The sequence below is a fragment of the Pogoniulus pusillus genome, chromosome 8 (genome assembly GCF_015220805.1).
Source record: "Pogoniulus pusillus isolate bPogPus1 chromosome 8, bPogPus1.pri, whole genome shotgun sequence".
Classification (NCBI taxonomy): Eukaryota; Metazoa; Chordata; class Aves; order Piciformes; family Lybiidae; genus Pogoniulus; species Pogoniulus pusillus.
The window spans coordinates 1,275,605-1,299,336 of NC_087271.1; the positions used below are offsets into that span (position 1 = coordinate 1,275,605).

The 23,732-nt window shown below is 53.1% G+C and overlaps 1 protein-coding gene across 19 annotated transcripts in view; it reads right to left on the reverse strand.

Moving 5' to 3' along the window:
* Positions 1-23,732, reverse strand: part of DAB1 (DAB adaptor protein 1) — a 534,753-nt gene that overhangs the window by 51,518 nt on the left and 459,503 nt on the right. For all 19 annotated transcript variants that reach the window (XM_064146935.1, XM_064146933.1, XM_064146950.1 and 16 more), the window contains 2 exons: positions 7,863-8,002; positions 4,636-4,734 (listed from right to left, as the gene is read on the reverse strand). In XM_064146935.1, coding sequence (XP_064003005.1) covers positions 4,636-4,734; positions 7,863-8,002 — 239 coding nt within the window. The remainder of the gene's footprint in view (positions 1-4,635; positions 4,735-7,862; positions 8,003-23,732) is intronic.

Here is a 23,732-nt window from a genome sequence, read left to right on the forward strand (position 1 = left end):
TGCAGAACTAACTGCAAATGCCACACTGCAGTCATCATATTTACAAGCAGAAGGATGGGAAACTGTAAAGCAGCACAGCAGGACTCCCAGCTGGCCAGGGGCATCCTTCAGAGGAAGCTGTGGACAATGCACACTACTCCTGTAACACTTAAGGCTCTACCTGCCACCACTTCCAAAAGCAGGTGCAGCCTGGGCTGCTCTCAGTGTGCCCTTTGCTGTCACCACATAGAAGCCTTAAAAGGGCTTAGGTTGGAAGGGACCTCGGGTATAGAACCATGGAATGGTTTAGGTTGGAAGGGACCTCAGGTATAGAACCATGGAATGGTTTAGGTTGGAAGGGAGCTCAGGTACAGACCCATGGAATGGGTTAGGTTGGAAGGGACCTCGGGTATAGAACCATGGAATGGTTTAGGGTGGAAGGGACCTCAGGTATAGAACCATGGAATGGGTTAGGTTGGAAGGGAGCTCAGGTATAGAACCATGGAATGGGTTAGGGTGGAAGGGAGCTCAGGTATAGAACCATGGAATGGGTTAGGTTGGAAGGAAGCTCAGGTACAGAACCATGGAATGGTTTAGGTTGGAAGGGAGCTCAGGTATAGACCCATGGAATGGGTTAGGTTGGAAGAGAGCTCAGGTATAGACCCATGGAATGGGTTAGGTTGGAAGGGAGCTCAAAGCTCAGCCAGTTCCAGCCCCCTGCCACAGGCAGGGACACCTCCTACTAGAACAGGTTGCTCAAGGTCTCATCCAGCCTGGTCTTGAACACCTGCAGGGAGGTTGTGGAGCACAGAATCACCCAACGTGATCAGAGATCACGTTGGGTGCTTCTGTGCTCCACAACTTCCCTGGGCAGCCTGTGCCAGTGTCTCACCACCCTCAACCTTGAACACCTCCAGGGAGGTCTCTCTCCATAGGGGAGATACTGAAGTCCCCCAATCATTGTCGTGGAGCTCTGCTGGACTCTCTCCAGCAGGTCCCTCTGTCTCCTGAAGTGTGGAGCCTCCCTCTCTGGAGATATTCCAAACCTGCCTGGCTGTGTTCCTGTGTGCTCTGCTCTGGCAGGGGGTTTGGACTGGATGAGCTCTGGAGGTCCCTTCCAGCCCCTGGCACTCTGATTCTGTAAGAAGAGAGCAGGCAGATTCAGTGCAGGAGTGCACAGGCAAGTGGGACAGGATGGGGAGAAGCAGCTGAGAGAGCAGTCCTGGCAGTCACCAGGGCTCTCAGAAATCACAGCCACGATTGTCAGGGACAAAGAGAAGGAAAACAACCGAGACAGGAGAGGAGGAGAGGCAGGGCTGTGGTTTATGCTGTGTTTTGACAACAAAAGCTCTATTTCAGAGCAGTGGAGAAGAATCTGAAGGAATTGGAGCTGCCCTGGCATGCATGGCCTGGCTCAGGAGCAGTGTGGCCAGCAGGACAAGGGAGGTTCTTCTGCCCCTGTGCTCAGCTACCTGCAGGGAGGCTGTAGCCAGGGTGGAGTTGAGCTCTGCTCCCAGGCACCCAGCAGCAGAACAAGGGGACAACCCCAGCTGGCTACAGCCTCCCTGCAGGCAGCTGCAGGCAGCAATGAGCTCTGCCCTGAGCCTCCTCTGCTGCAGGCTGCACACCCCCAGCTCCCTCAGCCTCTCCTCACAGGGCTCTGCTCCAGGCCCCTCCCCAGCCTTGCTGCCCTTCTCCAAACACCTTCCAGCACCTCAACATCTCTCTTGAACTGAGGAGCCCAGAACTGGACACAGCACTCAAGGGGTGGCCTGACACATCTCCTCTCTGCCACTTCAAACCCATTCCTCCTCATCCTCTCATTACCAGACCTTGTCAATAGTCCCTCCTCAGCCTTCCTGTAGCCCCCTTCAGACCCTGCAAGGCCACTCCAAGGTCTTCTCCAACTCTTCTCCTCTCCAGGCTGCACAGCCCCAGCTCTCATAACCTGTACATCCTCCACTAGATCAGACTGCTCAGAGCCCTCTGAGCCTGATCTTGTGTATCTGCAGGCATGAGGCCCCAGCCACCTCCCTGGGCACTCTATTTCAGTATTCCACTACCCTCATGGTACAGAACTTGTTGCTAACAACCCATCCAAATCTCCTCTAATTTCAAACCATTGCCCCATGTCACCTCACTGCAGGCCTTTGCAAACAGTCCCTCTGCAGCCTTCTTGCAGCCTCCTTCAGGCACTGGCAGGCTGCTGCGAGGTCTCCCTGGAGCCTTCCCTTCTCCAGGCTGCACAACCCTCAGCCTGTCCTCAGGAAATCTTTTCCCCAAGTACTTTATATAGAATTTAATTATTATTTTTAAATACATTTTTTTGGGGGGGGGAGAAGTACCCCACAGTAAACAAAGATTTATTGCTCCATAAATAAACAACGAGACAATTACAGCCTCTTTATGGAGCCCCCATTAGTCATGCACATCTAATGAAGCATTGCTAAGCTATCAGGGGGAGATAGCCTGATGGGTGTGATTAACAAAATAATACCCATAAATAGCTAATGAACAATGAAGGGGCCTTTAAAAACTGGTGCATCATCTGCCTCTGCTGAGAGTTGTGGCATCTGCTGCTCGCCGAGGAGCACAGCACCATTCGGCTGCACCCAGCTGAAGGAGAGCACTCAAGAGCACAACGCAGCTACCTGCTCTAGGGTAGGGTGTCCCTGGGCATGGCAGGGGGTTGGAACTGGCTGCTCCTTGTGGTGCCTTCCAGCCTGCACAGCCCCAACTCTTTCAAGTCTGTGCTCACAGCAGAGCTGCTGCAGCCTCTGAACATCCTCCTGGCTCTGCTCTGGACACACTCCAGCATCTCCACAGCCCTCTTGGCCCAGAGGCTCCAGAACTGGATAGAGGACTCCAGGTGGGGTCTCAGCAGAGCAGAGCAGAGGGGGAGAATCCCCTCCCTGGCCCTGCTGGCCACACTGCTGCTGCTGCAGCCCAGGCTCTGCTTGGCTTTCTGGGCTGCAAGTGCACACTGCTGGCTCCTGCTGAGCTTCTCCTCCAGCAGCACCCCAAAGTCCCTCTCCTCAGGGCTGCTCTCCAGCCTGGCACTGCCCAGCCTGGATTGGTGCTTGCCATTGCCTGCACACACATGTCATCACTTAGTTAAGTACAGCCCTAATTAATACCTGTTCATTAGAGGACCCAAGCAGAACTGCACAGGCAGCCCTAACCCTGACACTGCCTGTCTTGTTGTAACCCCAGCTCTGCCCTCTTAACCACTGCTTTTGTGGGAACCCTTTACACTTGCTGCACACAACAGCCTCCAAGTGAGCTTTTCATTACTAACTGCCTGTATTATGTATCAGTCAGCTCAATGACATTGATTTTCTAATAACATAAATTAACTGGCAAAGATAATTTCATCTATCATCAGCAGGGTTTTATTTCTGGCATCATGTTAAATAGTTAATCTTTCCAAAGATTAAATCAAAGGCTTCTTAAAATTCAAGGCAGAGCTTAAACTGCTGTAAAAAAATCTTCTTAATTAGGATTAAAACACTTTGTGTGTTGTTGCTTGCTGTCTAAGTAGTATAATGTTTTGCTTAGGTTGGGTTTTTTTTACCTTCCAGAGCAATTTAGGGGTGAAAACCCAAACATGAAGTCTTCTGCAATGTCTGAGCTGCTGCTTGGAAGGCTCAAAGCAGCAGCAACCTCAACATTTCCTCAACAGTAGCTTCTACTGCCAATTCTATACACTGTGTACTTCTTCTACCATCAACAACACTGAAACTCTGGTTCTTATGGTTCCTGCCTGCCTCACAGAAGAGCATCACTGCTGTCCAAAGGAATGCATGGGCTGCACAGGCAGCAGGTGCAGTCACCATTCCTGCAGGTGCTCAAGTAAAGACTGGATGGGGCACCTAGTACTATGGTCTGGTTGATTGGCTAGGGCTGGGTGATAGGTTGGACTGGATGGGCTTGGAGGTCTCTCCCAGCCTGGGCCATTCTATGAGCTTGGAGGTCTCTCCCAGCCTGGTTGACTCTGTAAGCTTGGAGATCTCTCCCAGCCTGGTTGATTCTATGGTTCTGTGATCTAGGAGATCTATTCCAACCTGGTTGATTCTATGATTCTTATGGAGACTACAGCTGCATCCATGTGGAATTAAGGAAGGACCTGGAAGAGCTGGGGCTGTGCAGGCTGGAGCAGAGGAGGCTCCCAGGTGACCTCCTTGTGGCCTTCCAGCATCTGAAGGGAGCCTACAAAAAAGCTGGGGAGGGACTTTTGAGGCTGTCAGGGAGTGACAGAAGTGGGGGGGATGGAGCAAAACTGGAGGTGGGGAGAGTGAGGCTGGAGGTGAGGAGGAAGTTGTTGAGCAGGAGAGTGGTGAGAGCCTGGCATGGGTTGCCCAGGGAGGTGGTTGAGGCCCCATGGCTGGAGGTGTTTGAGGCCAGGCTGGCTGAGGCTGTGTGCAGCCTGCTCTGGGGTAGGGTGTCCCTGGGCATGGCAGGGGGGTTGGCACTGGCTGCTCCTTGTGGTCCCTTCCAGCCCTGACTGGTTCTGTGACAACCTTTTATCAAGCCTCTCAGATGCTCCAGGTGTGCCTGCACTGGTGCCAGAGCCCTGCCCAGGCAGGAAATGCTTTTAGAGAAGCATTCCCAGGCAGATTCAGCTCTGTGCCATGGTTACAGGATCATCCTACTTACCCCTGTCTTCTCATCAAAGATCTTGATTCCCCCAAAGGAAACTGTCAGGAAGATCTTCTGTTTATGCTCTCCTTTGGACCGAGCCGCAGCAACGATTCCCTGTTGAAACAAAGAACAGTTTGGCTCCAGCACTCTGCCAGGTGCCACAGCACAAACAGTTGCTTGTGGACCATTCCCCACTCCTCTAGGAAAACTCAAGGGCTTTCCAGGAACAGTCCCCTCCTCACTTCTGCCTCCCCCACGTTTGTTTTCCAAGGCAGCACAGCTCTTTACGCTACTCAGACAGCGTTTCGAATGCACTCCAGCTCCCAAGCCCTGCTCTAGCTAAGCCTCCATGAAATCTGTTTTTCCATGGCAGCTGAAGGTCATTTCTAGCACACTTTCCCCAGCTATAAGCTGGTTTTGTTTTCCTTTTTATTCCCCAGGAAAAAAACCCACAACCACCAAGCAGCCAAGCAGCAGCAGAGCTGTAAAATGCCAGCAGCTCCAGCTGACTCCTGGGCACGCTCAGCTGCAGCAGGCTAACAGAGCTGCCTCCAGCAGAGGAGGAGCTCTCCCAGTGTTCAACCATCCCTCTGCTGGGAAGAAAACTGACACTGAGAGTTAGGTTTTCCCTAAGTTTGAGCTTTCATTTCATAAACTGAACTGCTTGAGAGAGTCCAGCACAGAGCCACAAAGATGCTGAAGGGAATGGCACAGCTCTGTAATGAGGAGAGCCCAAGGGAGCTGAGGCTCTTCAGCTTGCAGAAGAGGAGCCCGAGAGGTGACCTCAGCAATGGTTGTAAGTATGTGCAGGTGAGTGCCAGGAGGCTGGAGCCAGGCTCTGCTGGGTGATGCCAGTCCCAGCACAATTGGCACTGGGTGCAAGCTGAGGCACAGCAAGTTCCATGTGAACACAAGGAGGATTTTTACCCTGTGAGGGTGGCAGAGCCCTGGCACAGGCTGCCCAGGTGGCTGTGGAGTCTCCTTCTCTGCAGATATTCAAACCCACCTGGAGGTGTTCCTGTGTAATCTGGAATAGGTGATGTTGCTCTGGCAGAGGGGTTGGCCTGGATAAGCTCTTAAGGCCCTTTCCAGCCCCTGACATTCTGTGAGTCTGTGACAAGGGAACTTGGTGAGGAGCATCTCAGGCATTATTTGCCCACAGTAACTACAACACTGACTTAGGTTTCCACCTCTTGGGAGCCTGACCTAACAGTAACACTGCACGAACACCAAACGCAATCAACTGCACTAGTAAAGAAATCAAACAGAACCACAGAATGGCTCAGGGTGAGAGGAACCTCAGGGATCATCTGCTCCAAGCTCCCCACCATGCCCAGGGACACCTCTCAGCTAGACTCAGCTGCTCAAGGACTCATCCAGCCTGGCCTTCAACATCCCCAGGCAGGAGGCAGCCACAACCTCCCTGGGCAGCCTGTGCCAGAGTCTCATTACTCTTTTACTGAAGAACTCCTTCCTCAGCTCCAGTCTAACCCTGCTCTGCCTCAGCTCCAAACCATTCCCCCTTAGCCTGCCCCTAGACACCCTGATGAAAAGTCCCTCTGCAACCTTCCTATGGATCCCTTCAGCTAGTGGCAGGCAGCTCTAAGGTCCCCCCTGGACTCTTCTGTTCTCCAGGCTGCACACCCCCAGCTCCCTCAGCCTGTGCTCATAGCAGAGGTGCTGCAGCCTGGATACCTACACCCCAGACTGTCCCTCACCTCTTTCTGCCTGTCCTGGCAGGAGAGAACAGTCAGAGGTTGGACTGCAGCTGATTAGCATTGTCAGCTAGAGTGTTTAAAACACCATTTTCCTTCTTAGTCATTTACCTCCCCTTTTGCATAATGAAATTATTCAATTTGCAGATGTGTTGTTCATAATTAGAGGACAAACTGCAGCGGTGTCAATCATGAATAATTACCAAGCTCAGAGAGAATGTATGAAAATTAAGCTGGGATAAGCAACAGCAGCCAAGAGTTCATGTCAGATTGGCTCATTCCAATGCACAGACTCATAGAATTGTTAAGGCTGGAAGGGATCTCAAGGATCATCCAGCTCCAACCCTCCTGCCAGGGGCAGGGACACCTCACACTTGACCAGGTTGCCCAGAGCACCATCCAGCCTGGCCTTAAAAACACCCAGGGGTGGAGCTTCCACCACCTCCCTGGGCTGCCTGTTCCAGTGCCTCACAGGATGCCAGAGGCTGGAAGGGACCCAAAGAGATGAACCCCTTTGCCAGAGCAGGACCACACAGTCTAGCTCAGGGCACACAGGAACACATCCAGACAGGCCTGGAAAGGCTCCAGAGAAGGAGACTCCACAGCCTCTCTGGGCATCCTGTGCCAGGGCTCTGGGACCCTTACAGTCAAGAAGTTCCCCTCGTGTTGAGCTGGAACCTCCTGTGCTGCAGCTTCCATCCACTGCTGCTTGTCCTATCCCAGGGAGCAGTGAGCAGAGCCTGTCCCCCCCTCCTCACCCCCAGCCCTCAGATACTGATAAACATTGATTCAATCCCCTCTCAGTCTTCTCCAGCCTAAGCAGCCCCAGGTCCCTCAGCCTCTCCTTACCAGGCAGTGCTCCAGTCCCCTCCTCATCCTCATAGCCATCCACTGGACCCCCTCCAGCAGATCCCTGTCCCTCTGAAACTGGGGAGCCCAAAACTGAAGGCAGTACTCAAGATGAGATCTCATCGGGGTAGAGTAGAGGGGGAGAAGAACCTTCCTTGATCTACAGGACACACTCCTCTGAATGCCCCCCAGGGCTCATTGCTGTGCCATGGATCATCTCCCCCAGCACTCCCAGGGCCCTCTCCACAGGGCTGTTGGACCTCATTTGGTTCCTCTGTGCCCAGCTCTGCCCTCCAGGTCTCTCTGGATAGCAGCACAGCCTGCAGCTGTCTCAGCCAAGCCTCCCAGCTTGGTGTCATCAGCAAATCTGCTGAGCAGACTCTGTCTGTCTGTCCCCTCATCAATGTCATTGATGAAGATGCTGAAGAGCACCAGACCCAGCACTGATCCCTGGGGGACTCCACTGGTTAGAGCTCTGCAGCTGGCCCTGGCACCACTGATCACCACTCTTTGACCTCTGCCATGTAACCAGCTCCTAACCCACCGCACTGTCTTGTGACCTCCACATCACCAACCAGAGCGAGATTCTGAGTCGCAAAAGGAGAAAAGGCAGAAGTTCAAAGCTGAGATTTGCTCCCCTTGGCCCCATAACATTGAACACTAGAAGTTTGACTGCACCTTGAGCTTCATCATGGAGTCCTGGCACAGCTTGTCTCCTCGCGCCGCAGAGACCTCATCTATCCCAATCAGTTTGGCTTTGTACCGCACACCGTCACCCTTGAACCGCTTGATCAACGTGGCCTCGCTGCGATCCTGACCTGGGAGCAGCAGGGGAACACAAGGACACCTGCATCAGTGCAAAGGAAACAGCCACAGGGCACATGGTCGAAAGGAAAGGGGACTAAAGAGGCTTCACTGCGATCCTGACCTGGGAGGAGGAGGAAACCTGCATCAGTGCAAAGGAAAGAGCCACAGAGCAAATGGTCAAAAGGAAAAGGGGACTAAAGAGGCTTTGCTGCAATCCTGACCTAGGAGGAGGAGAAAACCTGCATCAGTGCACAGGAAACAGCCACAGAACAAATGGTCAAAAGTAAAGAGGCTTTGCTGCAACCCTGTCCCGGGAGGAGGAGGAGAAAACAGGAAACCTGCATCAGTGCACAGGAAACAGCCACAGAACAAATGGTCAAAAGGAAAGGGGACTAAAGAGGCTTTGCTGCAATCCTGACCTGGGAGGAGGAGGAGAAAACAGGAAACCTGCATCAGTGCAAAGGAAACAGCCACAGAACAAATGGTCAAAAGGAAAAGGGGAGTAAAGAGGCTTTGCTGCAATCCTGTCCTGGGAGGAGGAGGAGAAAACAGGAAACCTGCATCAGTGCAAAGGAAAGAGTCACAGAGCAAATGGTCAAAAGGAAAGGGGACTGAAAAGGCTTTGCTGCAATCCTGACCTGGGAGGAGGAGGAGAAAACCTGCATCAGTGCACAGGAAACAGCCATAGAGTAAATGGTCAAAAGGAAAAGGGGACTAAAGATGCTTTGCTGCAATCCTGACCTGGGAAGAGAAGGACACAAGGAAACCTGCATCAGTGCAAAGGAAACAGGCACAGAACAAATAGTCCAAATTAAAGGGGTAGTAAAGAGGCTTTGCTGTGATCCTGTCCTGAAAAGGCAAACAGGACACAAGGAAACCTGCATCAGTGCAAAAAAAAATGCCCACAGAACAGTCCAAATGAAAGCCTGGAGAAGAGAAGGCTTCCAGGAGACTTTATAGTGGCCCTCCAGGATCTGAAGTGGGCTACAGGAGGGCTGGAGAGGGACTAAGTCTGGTAATGAGAGGATGAGGAGGAATGGGTTTGAAGTGGCAGAGGGGAGATTGAAACTAGACATTAGGAAAGGGTTCTTTGGAGTGAGGGTGGTGAGACACTGGCACAGGTTGCCAAGGGAGGCGGTGGGGCACAGAAGCACCCAACGTGATCTTTGATCACGTTGGGTGCTTCTGTGCTCCACAACCTCCCTGCAGGTGTTCATTCTGTGCTCCAGACCCTCCCTGCAGGTATTCAAGACCAGGCTGGATGAGGCCTCGAGCAACCTGCTCTGGTGGGAGGTGTCCCTGCCTATGGCAGGGGGTTGGAACTGGCTGATCCTTGAGGTCCCTTGCAACCTAAACCATTCTGTGACTAAAGAGGCTTTGCTGCAATCCTGTCCTGAAAAGGGAGGAAGGAAAGAAGGAAACCTGCATCAGAGCAAAGGAAATGCTGACAGTTAAATGGCAAATTAGATCTAACTCCCACCTAAACATGCCAACATTCCAATGCAATTAGAAGGAAAGCACCAGTTCAATACAACCCTTTTGGCCTCACTGCCTCAAATGAAGCCACAGTGGAATCAGTGCCCTACAAAGTCTCCTGCACAGAATCTGCACGCAAATGAGGTTTACAGAAATGAGAGATAAGCCTGAGTCAGATCTCGTGGATCAGAAAACTTCTCATCTGCACGGCTTGATTTAATCCCAGCACACTGGAGAATCCCTCATTTGGCAGGCCTGGAGCACAGCCCTGTGAGGAGAGGCTGAGGGAGCTGGGGGTGTGCAGCCTGCAGCAGAAGAGGCTCAGGGCAGAGGTCATTGCTGCCTGCAGCTCCCTGAAGGAGTTGGGGAGGGACTTTTGAGGCTGTCAGGCAGTGACAGGACTGGGGGGAATGGAGCAAGGCTGGAGGTGGGGAGAGTGAGGCTGGAGGTGAGGAGGAAGTTGCTGAGCAGGAGAGTGGTGAGAGGCTGGAATGGGTTGCCCAGGGAGGTGTTTGAGGCCCCATGGCTGGAGGTGTTTAAGGCCAGGCTGGCTGAGGCTGTGTGCAGCCTGCTCTAGGGTAGGGTGTCCCTGGGCATGGCAGGGGGTTGGAACTGGCTGATCCTTGTGGTCCCTTCCAGCCCTGCCTGATTCTGTGATTCTAAACACGACCTGAGATTGCTGAAATTTATACCAGTAGCCCCCAGGAGCTCTAGTCACAGATTTTGCCCCATCACAGAATTAACCAGGTTGGGAAAGACCTTTGAGATCGAGTCCAACCCATCACCTAACACCTCCTAATCAACACTAAACCATGGCACCAAGTGCCTCATTCAGCCTCCTTTTAAACACCTCCAGGCACGGCGACTCCACCACCTCCCTGGGCAGCTCATCTTTTCTTCCTAATGTCCAGCCTGGAGCTGCCCTCAGGCTGTGTCCCCTTGTTCTGCTGCTGGGTGCCTGGCAGCAGAGCCCAACCCCACCTGGCTACAGCCTCCCTGCAGGCAGCTGCAGACAGCAATGAGCTCTGCCCTGAGCCTCCTCTGCTGCAGGCTGCACACCCCCAGCTCCCTCAGCCTCTCCTCATAGCAGAGGAGCTCCAGCCCAAGAGGTCACCACACTCACTTGGTTGCTGCCTTCCAATATCTCAAGGGATCCTACAGGAAGGCTGCAGAGGGACTTTCTATACAGTTCTCTGCAGCCTGTCCAGGTCCCCCTGGATGGATCCCTGCCCTCCAGCAAGTCGACTGTGCCACACAGCCTGGTCACTGATGTGGTCCTCCTGCCCCAGAATCCAGCACAGCTTACACTGTGATCGAACAGACTTTAAACCCTTGTCAAAGGAGAAAGCTATTTTAAGCACTCTGAGATGTTTGGGTTGAGCACAGTCTTTGGGCTATGTTCAGCAAATGCTGCTTCTTGCCATGAAAAAAAAATATCCACCTCAGAGCAATGTTTTAATGTCTCATTTATAGCCCCTTAAAACTAAGGCAGCAGCTCATAAGCGATGCTGTGGTAATTCAGCGGCCACCCAACTGCTTCCCTTGATTTGCTTTCACTTCTGCTCCCTCCAAAGAATTAAGCAGGGTTGAAACTTGATGCTTTCACATTACATTTTCTTAACAAAAAAAAATCAAAAGCCTAATGAGCCACAGCTGATAAATCAGAAACTCACAGCAGTGCTCATCTCAATCCCCAGGGCAACGCCGAGGCAGATGTCGGCGCCGTCAGCTAAGGGCAACGAGGAACCAGTTCCCACTCACTGCCTCCACAGTGGGGCAGGAGGAGGAACATCTGGAGACACAACCCAGTACAAGGGTAACAGTGGACTTGTCCATATGTCTTTGGTACTGACAAAGATTCCCCCTGTTGGTTTGCAATAAATAACATCCAAGAGCTTTCTTGCAGCCATTTTCAACCCTGTGCCTCCCTTGCAGCCCAAGGCAGCTGTTAGTCAACAGCAGGAGCGTGTTGAGTGTTCAAGAGTGGTTCTGGGGTCCAAGCCATGATGGTGACCTTGCATTCACCAGCCAGTTGAGCACCCACACTGTCCAAGCCATGATGCTGACCTTGCACTCATCAGCCAGTTGAGCATTCAGACTTATTCCAACCTCTGATCTCTTTTGCTGCACACAACTAACTCATAGAATGGTTTAGGTTGGAAGGGACCTCAAGGATCAGCCAGTTCCAACTCCCTACCATGGGAAAGGACACCTCCCACTAGAACAGGTCACTCAAGGCCTCATCCAACCTGGCCTTGAGCACCTCCAGGGAGGTTGTGGAGCACAGAATCACCCAGTGTGATCAAAGATGGTCTGGTTGGTTGGCCAGGGCTGGGTGCCAGGTTGGGCTGGAAGAGCTTGGAGGTCTCTTCCAACCTGCCTGATTCCACTTTAATAGAACATGTTTCATGCCAACCACTCCTTCCCTTCTCACCTAAGCACCTCTTGGCTGGAGATAAGAAGGCAGCACAACTAAGGTCGCACAGGGTGAGCAGCTGATGCCTCTCCCAGTTCTCTACCACACCCTGCACACAAGTAGGGATCTACTCAGCATTCTTCTTCAGCAGACCAGCACAGGAGGATCTCAGATTCAATGCCTGCACTGAACAGCTTTTACATGTCAGCTCCAGGGGGCACTGCCCAATTGTTGGCTCTGAAATGCTTTCATGAATTGCTGTTCACAAACTGCATTTGCTTGCAGCTCCACACGAACACTTTACAACCCCAAACAGAACATTGTTAACACAACTAAAACTGAGTTGATCCTCATGCCCTAGACTGGCAACAAGAGAACAGCAGAAGCTCAAAGCCAGCCAACAACAATGGTACAGCAGTTCAGAGTAGAGAGGTGACAACTCTTAATTAGAAACTGGGCCACTGTTGACACAGGTGAAGAAATGTTTTGTTTGCAGCATGTAGATTTAGCATCCTCAGAGCCTCTTAAAATGGAAATGTAAGAGTAATTATTTCAGCTACTTGTAGAGATGTCACCATCCACCACACGTGCTGCAGCTGGAGCCACTGCTCCTGCCTGAGCAGAACAAGACCTTTGCTGCTGAGATGGGACCTTGCACATGGACTTCCACAGCGTTCCTGGGAGAAGGAACTCCCCAGAGCTGGGTGATGCAGCATGCTTCTGAGCCTGCATCTCAGGTAGAGAGCCTCATGATCATAGAATCAACTAGGCTAGGAGAGAGCTCCAAGCTCAGCCAGCCCAGCCTAGCACCCAGCCCTGGCCAAGCAACCAGACCATGGCACTAAGTGCCCCAGCCAGGCTTGGCTTCAACACCTCCAGGCACGGCCACTCCACCACCTCCCTGGGCAGCCCATTCCAATGCCAATCACTCTCTCTGGCAGGAACTTCCTAGACCTGCCCTAGCACAACTCCAGACTGTGTCTCATTGTTCTGTTGCTGGGTGCCTGGCAGCAGAGCCCAACCCCACCTGGCTACAGCCTCCCTGCAGGCAGCTGCAGACAGCAATGAGCTCTGCCCTGAGCCTCCTCTGCTGCAGGCTGCACACCCCCAGCCTCTCCTCATAGCAGAGGATCTCCAGCCCAACAGATCTACTCTACTTTGTTGCTGCCTTCCAAAATCTCATGGGATCCTACAGGAAGGCTGCAGAGGGACTTTCCATAAGGGTGTCCAGCAATGGGGCAAGAAGCAATGGTTTAGAAGTGGAGGCAGAGAAGGTTTAGACTGGATCTTAGGTAGAAGTTAGGATCTGAGGTGATGCAAAGCTCCACAGGAGGCTGCAGAGGGAGTGCAGCCCAGACACAACCCCGTGCTGGGCTGCAGCAAGAGCAGTGTGGGCAGCAGGGCAAGGGAGGGCATTCTGCCCCTTGGCTCTGCTCTCCTCACACCCCACCTGCACTCCTGGGGGCACTTCTGCAGCCTCCAGCACAAGCAGCACATGGAAGTGTTGGAGGCAGTGCAGAGGAGGCCACCAAGATGCTGAGAGGGCTGCAGCAGCTCTGCTCTGAGCACAGGCTGAGAGAGTTGGGGCTGTGCAGGCTGGAGAAGAGAAGGCTTGGAGGAGACCTTGGAGTGGCCTTGCAGGATCTGAAGGGGGCTAGAGGAAGGCTGTGGAGGGACTAATGACAAGGTCTGGTAATGAGAGGAGGAGGAGAAGGAATGGGTTTGAAGTGGTAGAGGGGAGATGGAAAATGGATGCTAGGAAAGGGTTCTGTGCAGAGAGGGTGGTGAGACACTGGCACAGGTTGAGAGTGGTGAGACACTGGCACAGGTTGCCCAGGGAGGTTGTGCTTCACCTCCCTGGAGGTGTTCAAGGCCAGGTTGGATGAGGCCTTGAGCAACCTGTTCCAGTGGGAGGTGTCCCTGCCTATGGCAGGGGGCTGGAACTGGCTGAGCTTTGAGGTCCCTTCCAAGCTAGAGCATCCTGTGGTTCTAAGTTCCCCAGTAGGAGGATGGTGGAATTCAGGACTAGGCTGCTCAGGTAGGTTGTGGTTGCCAGGTTCAATGCCAGGTTAGACATGGTTCTGTGCAGCTGATTCTAGTTGAGAGGTGCCCCTGCCCATGGTGGGCGGGTTGGAGCAGACGATCTCTGAGGTCCCTTCCAACCTTAAGCCACTCTACATTTGAAGAGGCTACCACTTAGAGCAAACACTTCATTCTCCCGGGTGGTCTGGAATTGAGTCTGTTTCCAGAACAGATAAGGGAACTACCCAAAAGATGCCTGCAGTAAGCACTCTGTGCTGTCTGCTGTGCCCTCCCTCCCAGCACTCCCTGCTCTATGCCAGCAGCCCTGGAAGAGGCTGTATCCTTTATTTAAGTGTGTGAAACCCTCGGGGCACAATCTGAATTCCTTCATTTTATGGCTCTAAAATACATAATGATATTATCAGCCAAGTCAATAACATGCTCCTGGCAATCAATGTGTTGAAGAACGACACAGCACTGCCTTTCCCCACCCCCCCACCTCCCTCTAATTAATAAACTGTCAAAGTCGTAGCCATCACCCACTGAAATGATAAACCTGAAACAACACCTCCCTGTGTCTCGCAGGGCTGAAAGAAAAACAATCACAGGCACACTCAGAAGCATCTTCATGGGGACAATTAGCATTTTTATAGCACCAGCCCAGAGGAAAACACCAAACGCTGCGCTGCAGAACGACCTCGAAAGGCACTGCACAGGCTGAAGACTCCTAAATTAACTGCTAAGTGAAAGCTATTCCACCATCACTTGTGCATATAATACCTATATATGCCCCTGCTTCCACATGCATCAGAGTGCTGGGCATTGGCACAGAGGCTGCTGCAAGTGGCACACAGCTTCATTTGCCATCAATTACCTACAGAGGAATTCACAGCAAATTTCATCAGCTACACAGGCCCCCAAGAAGACAAAAACCCAACGAGCAGGCACATAGGCAGGTGTCAAAGAGAAACTACTCACAGCTAATTACATCTGCCTGCAGTACAGCAGCTCGGGAAGGAAGCAGGGAAAGCTCAGACTGTTCTCCTTGAGGGCACCTTTTCCTCAAGGACTTCCTACAACCACGAGTCCGACACAGAGGGCTCACAACTACCTGTCACACTAAAGGTGACACCACAGAGCACCAGGGCATGGGGTTGGTTTGGAAGAGGCAGCACACAGCACCAGGGCATGGGGTTGGTTTGGACAGGGCAGCACACAGCATCAGGGCATGGGGCTGGTTTGGAAGGGGCAGCACACAGCATCAGGGCATGGGGTTGGTTTGGAAGGGGCAGCACACAGCATCAGGGCATGGGGCTGGTTTGGAAGGGGCAGCACACAGCATCAGGGCATGGGGCTGGTTTGGAAGGGGCAGCACACAGCATCAGGGCATGGGGCTGGTTTGGAAGGGGCACCACAGAGAACCAGGGCATGGGGTTGGTTTGGAAGGGGCAGCACACAGCACCAGGGCATGGGGCTGGTTTGGAAGGGACCTCCAAAGGACATCTAGCTCAACCACCAGGTTATCAGCAGAGACATCCTCTCTTCTCCCAGGCAAGCAGCAACAGAACAAGGGGACACAGCCTCAAGCTGTGCCAGGGTAGGACTAGGCTGGATGTTGTTAGGAAGTTGTTGTCAGAGAGAGTGATTGGCATTGGAATGGGCTGCCCAGGGAGGTGGTGGAGTGGCTGTGCCTGGAGGTGTTGAAGCCAAGCCTGGCTGGGGCACTTAGTGCCATGGTCTGGTTGTCTGGCCAGGGCTGGGTGCTAGGTTGGGCTGGCTGAGCTTGGAGCTCTCTCCCAACCTGCTTGATTTTATGGTCCTCGCCTAGGTCCAAGGCTTGTTGAGCCTGACCTTGAATATCTCCAGTATGGAGCCTCAACTGCCTCCTTGGGCAAGCTGCTGCAGTGCTCCACCAACCTCCTGGTGTGGAACTGGTTTCTAACATCCCACCCAAAACTCTTCTCATTTCAAACCAGCTCCCCTTGCTCTGTCACTGCAGGCCTTTGCACACAGTCCCTCTGCAGTCTTCCCGGAGGGCCCCTTCAGGTCCTGGAAGGCAGCACTAAGGTCTCTCTGGAGCCTTCACACAATCATGGAACTGACCAGGTTGGAAGAGACCTCCAAGCTCACCCAGTCACACCTAGCAGCAGATGTGCACACAAAGTACCTCCTGCAGCTCTCACTGGCATTCTCCTCCTCTAACTTTATTTCTCAAAGGAGTTTTTTTGCAATTAAAGGTTTTAATTTTTTTTTTAAACAAGAGAGTTACTGAAGGGTTTAATTTCAAGACTTAGACTTCATCTCCAGCGACCAGAACTCATCTGCAGCAAGATCAGTTCACAACATCCATCACTGCTGTCTCTGACATGAAGAGCTACTTTGGATTTCACACTGGATTTCACCAGAAAAGAAGAAGACTTCCTAGCAACTGAGAGAACCTACTCAAGTTCTGAAAGCACAAATCCAGCCTGGGGGAGGACTGGCTCAAGGGCAGCCTTAAGGAGAAGGACTTGGGGGGGTCAGTTGATGGAAAACTCAACAGGAGCTGGCAATGGTGTCTGGCTGCCCAGCAGGCAGCTGTGTGCTGGCTGCATGCAAAGCAGGGAGAGCAGCAGCACAGGGAGGGGATTCTGCCCCTCTGCTCTGCTCAGACCCAATCTGCAGCAACGTGTCCAATCCTGGTGTCTCCATAGTAAGAGGGACATGAAACTGCTGGAGCATAGAATCAACCAGGTTGGAGCAGACCTCCAAGCTCAGCCAGCCCAACCCAGCACCCAGCCCTGGCCAAGCAACCAGACCATGGCACTAAGTGCCCCAGCCAGGCTTGGCTTCAACACCTCCAGCCACGGCCACTCCACCACCTCCCTGGGCAGCCCATTCCAATGCCAATCACTCTCTCTGACAACAACTTCCTCCTAACATCCAGCCTAGACCTGCCCTGGCACAACTCCAGACTGTGTCTCATTGTTCTGTTGCTGGGTGCCTGGCAGCAGAGCCCAACCCCACCTGGCTACAGCCTCCCTTCAGGGAGCTGCAGACAGCAGGTCCAGAGGAGATGACAAAGACAATGGGAGGGTTGGAGAACCTCCCCTATGGAGTCAGCCTGAGAGAACTGGGACTGCTCAGCCAGCCTGGAGAAGAGAAGGCTCCAGGGAAACCTAGCAACAGCCTCACAGTACCTGAAGGGAGCCTACAAGAAAGCTGGCAAGGATTTTTTTTTTAGCAAGAGATTGCAATGTTATGGCAAGGGAATGGACTGAAGCTTGAGGAGGGCAGACTGAGACTCCACTTCAGGACATCCATGACTTAAATGTCTTGCTGAGCCTCCCAGCATGAGGAACTAGAGAGAGAACCTCTCCCTCACCCCACTGTTGCTTTGCTCCTCTTGGTCCCTTCGCTCAGTTTCGACACCAATACACCCAGTTGGCTGGAATGCAAAGGCAGAGGATGCTTGTATGGAAAAGGATAAGCCATTTACAGAGGGGACAGGGAAGCACTCCAAAGGCTCAGTGAACTCCTATTATGGCTAAATGTAAAAACATTACCTCCAATTTTAAACACAGCTAAGGGCTCTCCAGGAGAACTCAATCATCACTCAGCCCATCATCTCAGCAGCGCTTCCCGATTGTTCACTCGCCTCCAGCTGGGAGATTTTATGGCTTCTGGCATTATTAGCCTGTGAATTACTGTACTCAAAGACACCTCCACATCCCCACTCTCAGAACCAAGTTTCCTGGAGAAGTAAATAAGCTGTTCCCATGCTACTCCCTGCCTTGGATCGGAGCTTTAGTAGCAGTGATGTCATGCACAAGGTGACAACAACTGCACCAGCCAAGGCTTCGTCTCAACACTCTGTGCTGTCCACAAGCTAACACCCAGCCAGATGGATGTGCTGGGGGCAGTTCTGGAGCCCCCAGCACAAGCAGGACATGGAAGTGTTGGAGGCAGTGCAGAGGAGGCCACCAAGGTGTTGAGAGGGCTGCAGCAGCTCTGCTATGAGCACAGGCTGAGAGAATTGGGGCTGTGCAGGCTGGAGAAGAGAAGGCTTGGAGGAGACCTTGGAGTGGCCTTGCAGGTTCTGCAGGGGGCTACAGGAGGGCTGGGGAGGGACTATTGACAAGGTCTGGTAATGAGAGGATGAGGAGGAAGGGGTTTGAAGTGGCAAAGATTGAGACTGGATGTTAGGAAAGTGTTCTTTGCAGTGAGGGTGGTGAGACTCTGGCACAGGTTGTGGAGCACAGAATCAGTACTCCACTACCCTCATGGTACAGAACTTGTTCCTAATATCCAATCCAAATCTCCTCTTCTCTAATTTCAAACCATTGCCCCATGTCACCTCACTGCAGGCCTTTGCAAACAGTCCCTCTGCAGCCTTCTTGCAGCCCCCTTCAGGTACAGGCAGGCTGCTGTGAGGTCTGCCTGAAGTTACCTCCAGCTCCCTCAGCCCATCCTCCTAGCAGAGATGTTGCAGCCCCCTGATAATTCACATGGCCTCCTCTGGACCCTCTCCATCACATCCATCTCCTTCCTGTGCTGAGAGCTCCAGAACACAAATCGACCCTCTGCAAAAGGATCTAACACAGCAACAAGAGTCACTGAATGGTTTAGGTTGGAAGCGACGTCAAGGATCAGCCAGTTCCAATCCCTTGCCATAGGCAGGGACACCTCCACCTAGAACAGGTTGCTCAAGGCCTCATCCTACCTGGCCTTGAACACCTTCAGGGAGGTTGTGGAGCACAGAATGAACACCTCCAGGAGGTTGTGGAGCACAGAATGAACACCTGCAGGGAGGTTGTGGAGCACAGAAGCACCCAACGTGATCAAAGATCACGTTGGGTGCTTCTGTGCTCCACAACCTCCCTGGGCAACCTGTGCCAGTGTCTCACCACCCTCAACCTGTGCCAGTGTCTCACCACCCTCACTCTAGAGAGCCCAACTCTTTCTCCAATGCAAAAACAATGTTGTGTGGACCAAGTTCCATTACTCCTCCATGGTCCAAAGCAGGAGGTGTGAGTATGTCAAGAAGTAGCAGTCAATTATTAATGGAGGCAGGCTGGGTATAAAACAATGTTTGATTAAAAGCTGGTGGACAAATCTCTGAGAGAGAGAGAGAGTACAGAGCAAGCAGCAGGAGATTTGGCAGTGATTGAGCACATGTGCTCCACAAAGCACTCATTTTAGTCCTAGCCAGAAGGCTCACTGATCAATTCTCTTTCCTGAGCTGGTTGTTGAGATGACAGTACATAGGCACATCCTCAGCCAGGCAATGACCAGAAGCTGACTGTAATTAAGCTTCCTTTCAGCCTCTCTACCATGCAAGCCTTCATAAATCTTGGAAAGCAATTTTGTAAGGATGCTGGATGCAGAAGCAGCTAAGCTCTCAAACTCCATCACTGACTTCAACTGAAATCAGGCAGGGTGAGAACACTTTCTCTGGGGGTTCTGGACTTGTTCAGCAAGCTCTAGGGAGTGACCACGTGCGAACCAAGAACAACTTGCTGCCACCTCTGCTGCTCTTGGAGACCAGGGATAAGGGAAAGAGCACCAACAGCACAGCTCACAGGTATCAAATCTGGGGGTTGGGCTCTGCTGCCAGGCAACCAGCAACAGAACAAGGGGGGACAGCCTGGAGTTGTGCCAGGGGAAGTATGGGTTGGATGTTAGGAGGAAGTTGTTGGCAGAGAGAGTGATTGGCATTGGAATGGGCTGCCCAGGGAGGTGGTGGAGTGGCTGTGCCTGGAGGTGTTGCAGCCAAGCCTGGCTGGGGCACTTAGTGCCATGGTCTGGTTGCTTGGCCAGGGCTGGGTGCTAGGTTGGAAGGGTTGAGCTTGGAAGTCTCTTCCAACCTGGTTGATTTTATGATTCCATGATTTGAAGAAAGATCAGACTCCTCTGAACTCATCTAAAAATGCAGGTGAGATCCCAAACAGATGCAATCAGCTGGTTTTGATATAGAACCAACCAGGTTGGTGTGAGGAGAGCAGAGCCAAGGGGCAGAATGCCCTCCCTTGCCCTGCTGCCCACACTGCTCTTGCTGCAGCCCAGCACAGGGTTGTGTCTGGGCTGCACTCACACTGCAGCCTCCTGCTGAGCTTTTCCTCAGCCCAGACCCCCAGGGCCTGTTCCTCAGGGCTGCTCTCAGCCATTCCCCACCCAGCCTGGAGCTGTGCTTGGGGTTGCACCCACCCAGGTGCAGGACCTTGCCCTTGGCCTTGTTGAATGCCATGAGGTTGGCCTGGGCACAGCTCTGCAGCCTGCCCGGCTCCCTCTGGATGGATCCCTGCCCTCTAGCAAGTCAGCTGTGCCACACAGCCTGGTGCCCTTTGCACGCCTGCTGAGGGTGGCACTGCAGACTCTGATGTCTGTGACTTGGGAGAGCAGCAGAGCCGCAGGGGGGCTGAGAGGGGCAGGCTGTGCCCACCCCGCAGGGCTCTGCTCGCTCGGGACGAGGGATGAGGAATGCTGAGCAGATGTGCAGAGAGCCTCCCGCGATGCCACTAACCCGCTCAGGGCAGCAGCTGCTGTTTATCCTCCCGGGGCGAGCAGCAACACCAGGATTCAGCACACGGCAGCCAGCAGCGACCCGACCCACAGCTCAGAGCACTCCTTCCCTGCTGGAATCGTTCACATTCTGCTCTCCAATGTTTCAGGAAGAAAATTACTTCCACTTTGGCCTCCCACTGCCTCTGCAGCATCCGAGAATGTCTCCCTGCCGGAGAAGCCACGGGAGGCCAAGAGGGGAGCAGGTTTCCCTGCTGAGGCTGCGGGCTAAAGCTGCTCCATCTCAGCGCTCCAGCGGCGGCCAAGTGCTGCCTCCACCCCGCTCCCTGCGCCGCTGCCGCTCCTCCTGGCAAGGCAGCAGCAGGCACCGGAACACCACTGCCGGCAATCGCCCCTGGGCAGCGCCCTAACAGAAGCAAACCACCCCTGTGCCAGGCGGAATTCCAGCGGCAGGGAAGTGCGCTCCCTGGGCATCTCTCGTGGGCAGAATGCAGGGAGGATGGGCACAGCAGGCAAGCTCTGCTGCTCCTGCATCGACGCTGAACAGGTGGCAAGAGGCAAAGCACCTCCCGGCTGGCACTGAGGGCACCAATGTGAAACACAAGCAGAGAATCAGACAGGTTGGAAGAGAGCTCCAAGCTCAGCCAGCCCAACCTAGCACCCAGCCCTGGCCAACCAACCAGACCATGGCACTGAGTGCCCCAGCCAGGCTTGGCTTCAACACCTCCAGCCACAGCCACTCCACCACCTCCCTGGGCAGCCCATTCCAGTGGCACATTGGAATATTGCTGGAGAAGTAATCACAGAATCATAGAAGAGCCTGGGTAGGAAGGGACCTCCAAAGGTCATGCACAAATGCCAAGCACAGCTCCAGGCTGGGTGGGGAATGGCTGAGAGCAGCCCTGAGGAACAGGACCTGGGGGTCTGGGCTGAGGAAAAGCTCAACAGGAGGCTGCAGGGGGAGTGCAGCCCAGACACAACCCTGTGCTGGGCTGCAGCAAGAGCAGTGTGGGCAGCAGGGCAAGGGAGGGCATTCTGCCCCTTGGCTCTGCTCTCCTCACACCCCACCTGCACTCCTGGGGGCACTTCTGCAGCCCCCAGCACAAGCAGCACATGGAAGTGTTGGAGGCAGTGCAGAGGAGGCCACCAAGATGCTGAGAGGGCTGCAGCAGCTCTGCTCTGAGCACAGGCTGAGAGAGTTGGGGCTGTGCAGCCTGGAGAGGAGAAGGCTTCGAGGAGGCCTTGGAGTGGCCTTGCAGGATCTGAAGGGGGCTCCAGGAGGGCTGGGGAGGGACTATTGACAAGGTCTGGTAATGAGAGGATGAGGAGGAATGGGTTTGAAGTGGCAGAGGGGAGATGGAAAGTGGATGTTAGGAAAGGGTTCTTTGCAGTGAGGGTGGTGAGACACTGGCACAGGTTGCCCAGGGAGGTTGTGGAGCACAGAAGCACCCAACATGATCTTTGATCTGTGCTTCTATGCTCCACAACCTCCCTGGAGGTGTTCAAGGCCAGGTTGGATGAGGCCTTGAGTGACCTGTTCTAGTGGGAGGTGTCCCTGCCTGTGGCAGGGAGCTGGAACTGGCCAAGCTTTGAGGTCCCTTCCACCTTAAACCATTCTATGATCCCATGAATCTGAAGAGCCTGCTGGTACCTGAAGGTCACCAGGACCAAAGACCAAAGCTGAATACTTCCTGCTACCAAACTTCCAGTTTGCAGCTTTCATGCTGAGGTTAAAGTTCTCTATCAACTTAACCTCTACAAAATCCATCTGGAACATGCAGACAAAGCCACCTGCTGAAGTCAGAGCAGCTCTTAATCAGCTGAGAAACAGCCTTGGAGGACATGAAAAACAGAAGTCAGAGAGAATGGTTTAGGTTGGAAGGGGCCTCAAAGCTCATCCAGTTCCAACCCCTTGCCCTAAGGGACACCTCCTAATAGAACAAGGGCATAAAGAGCAGCCTCAAGAGGGAAAAAAAGTATTGCTTCTAAAGCATAATCATTCCTGCTGGAGCTGTGCTCACCTCCCACAGGGCTCCTGACCTGTCCCCCTGCTGCAACACTTCAGGTCTTTGGCCGCTGCTACGCCAAGCTCTTCTCTGCCAGTACCTTGCACCGATCAAAGGATGCACAAAGTCCCCCTTTGGCCTGCCCCCCAATGCCTCCTCTGTTACTTGCCTGTAACTTCTTCATTTACAAACAAAATTGACTGTGTCTAATCCCCACGAAAAAAACCCACCCTAACAATCTAATAATGTAATGTCTGCATGCAGCTTAGTGCGTTAGGAGATAGGGCACTGCTGTGCCAGGTTAGCCTGCTATTAGCTGGGGGATTCTCCAGCATCTGTCATGCAAAGTAGGTCAATTTCTACCCATAGAATCCTGATTATGTCAAAATACTTATTCATGAGTTTCCTAATTCGACATACTTCAAATGAGTCAGATTTATGCTAAAAAGAAGCCACCACACAGCCCCAAACCACCACCAGCCAAACCACAGCGCCCAAGGCGGCCCCAGCGCGGCCACTAACAACTGGGAAATCACAGCTCCAAACGCTCTGGGGACCCAGAGAGGTGAGGGAGCTCTTCCCTTCTGCTGTCTGCTGACAGAACTGTCCTCATCTCCTGTGTGCTACTATTTTGAGTCTGCTCTCCCAAGGAAACAAGAGTGACACAGCCACGCATGGGGGAATGTGGGAATGCACAAAGCAACAGCAAACCTCTGCCCTCTCTTCTCACAGAATCAAGCAGGTGGGAAGAGAGCTCCAAGCTCAGCCAGCCCAGCCTAGCACCCAGCCCTGCCCAACCAACCACACCATGGCACTAAGTGCCCCAGCCAGGCACCCTGGAGGTGTTCATGGTCCTGGCCAGCAGTTTAAGACACTGTCAGGCTTGAGAGTTTGCTCCTGTGGCATCTGCAGGAGCTGTACAAAGACCTGAAGCCATCACTACTCCTGCAGCACATCTGCACGCAGCTGTGATGTGCGACTCACCTCTTAATCAAAGGAAAGAAGAGGAGGGCATCAACACCTCCAAACGCCTTCAATTACCAAGGAACTAACGTTAATTTCCTAAATGTCCTTCCTTCCACAGGGCTAATCAAGCCTCGATCTGTGTCCCTTTTGTCTGCCTGCTTCTCCCGCCAGGGTTTAAACGCTATGTTTTGTTTCATCTGGAAGAGCTTTCCCCCCTCAGACCTTTCTGCTGGAGTCTGCAGGCATTCAGCATAATCTGATTGTCGATTATGCCCCTGGCAGTGATTTGACTGCCTGTTGGGCTGGTTAGAAAGAATCACCCCTGGTGGCTAACAAGACTAATCTCAGAGCTAG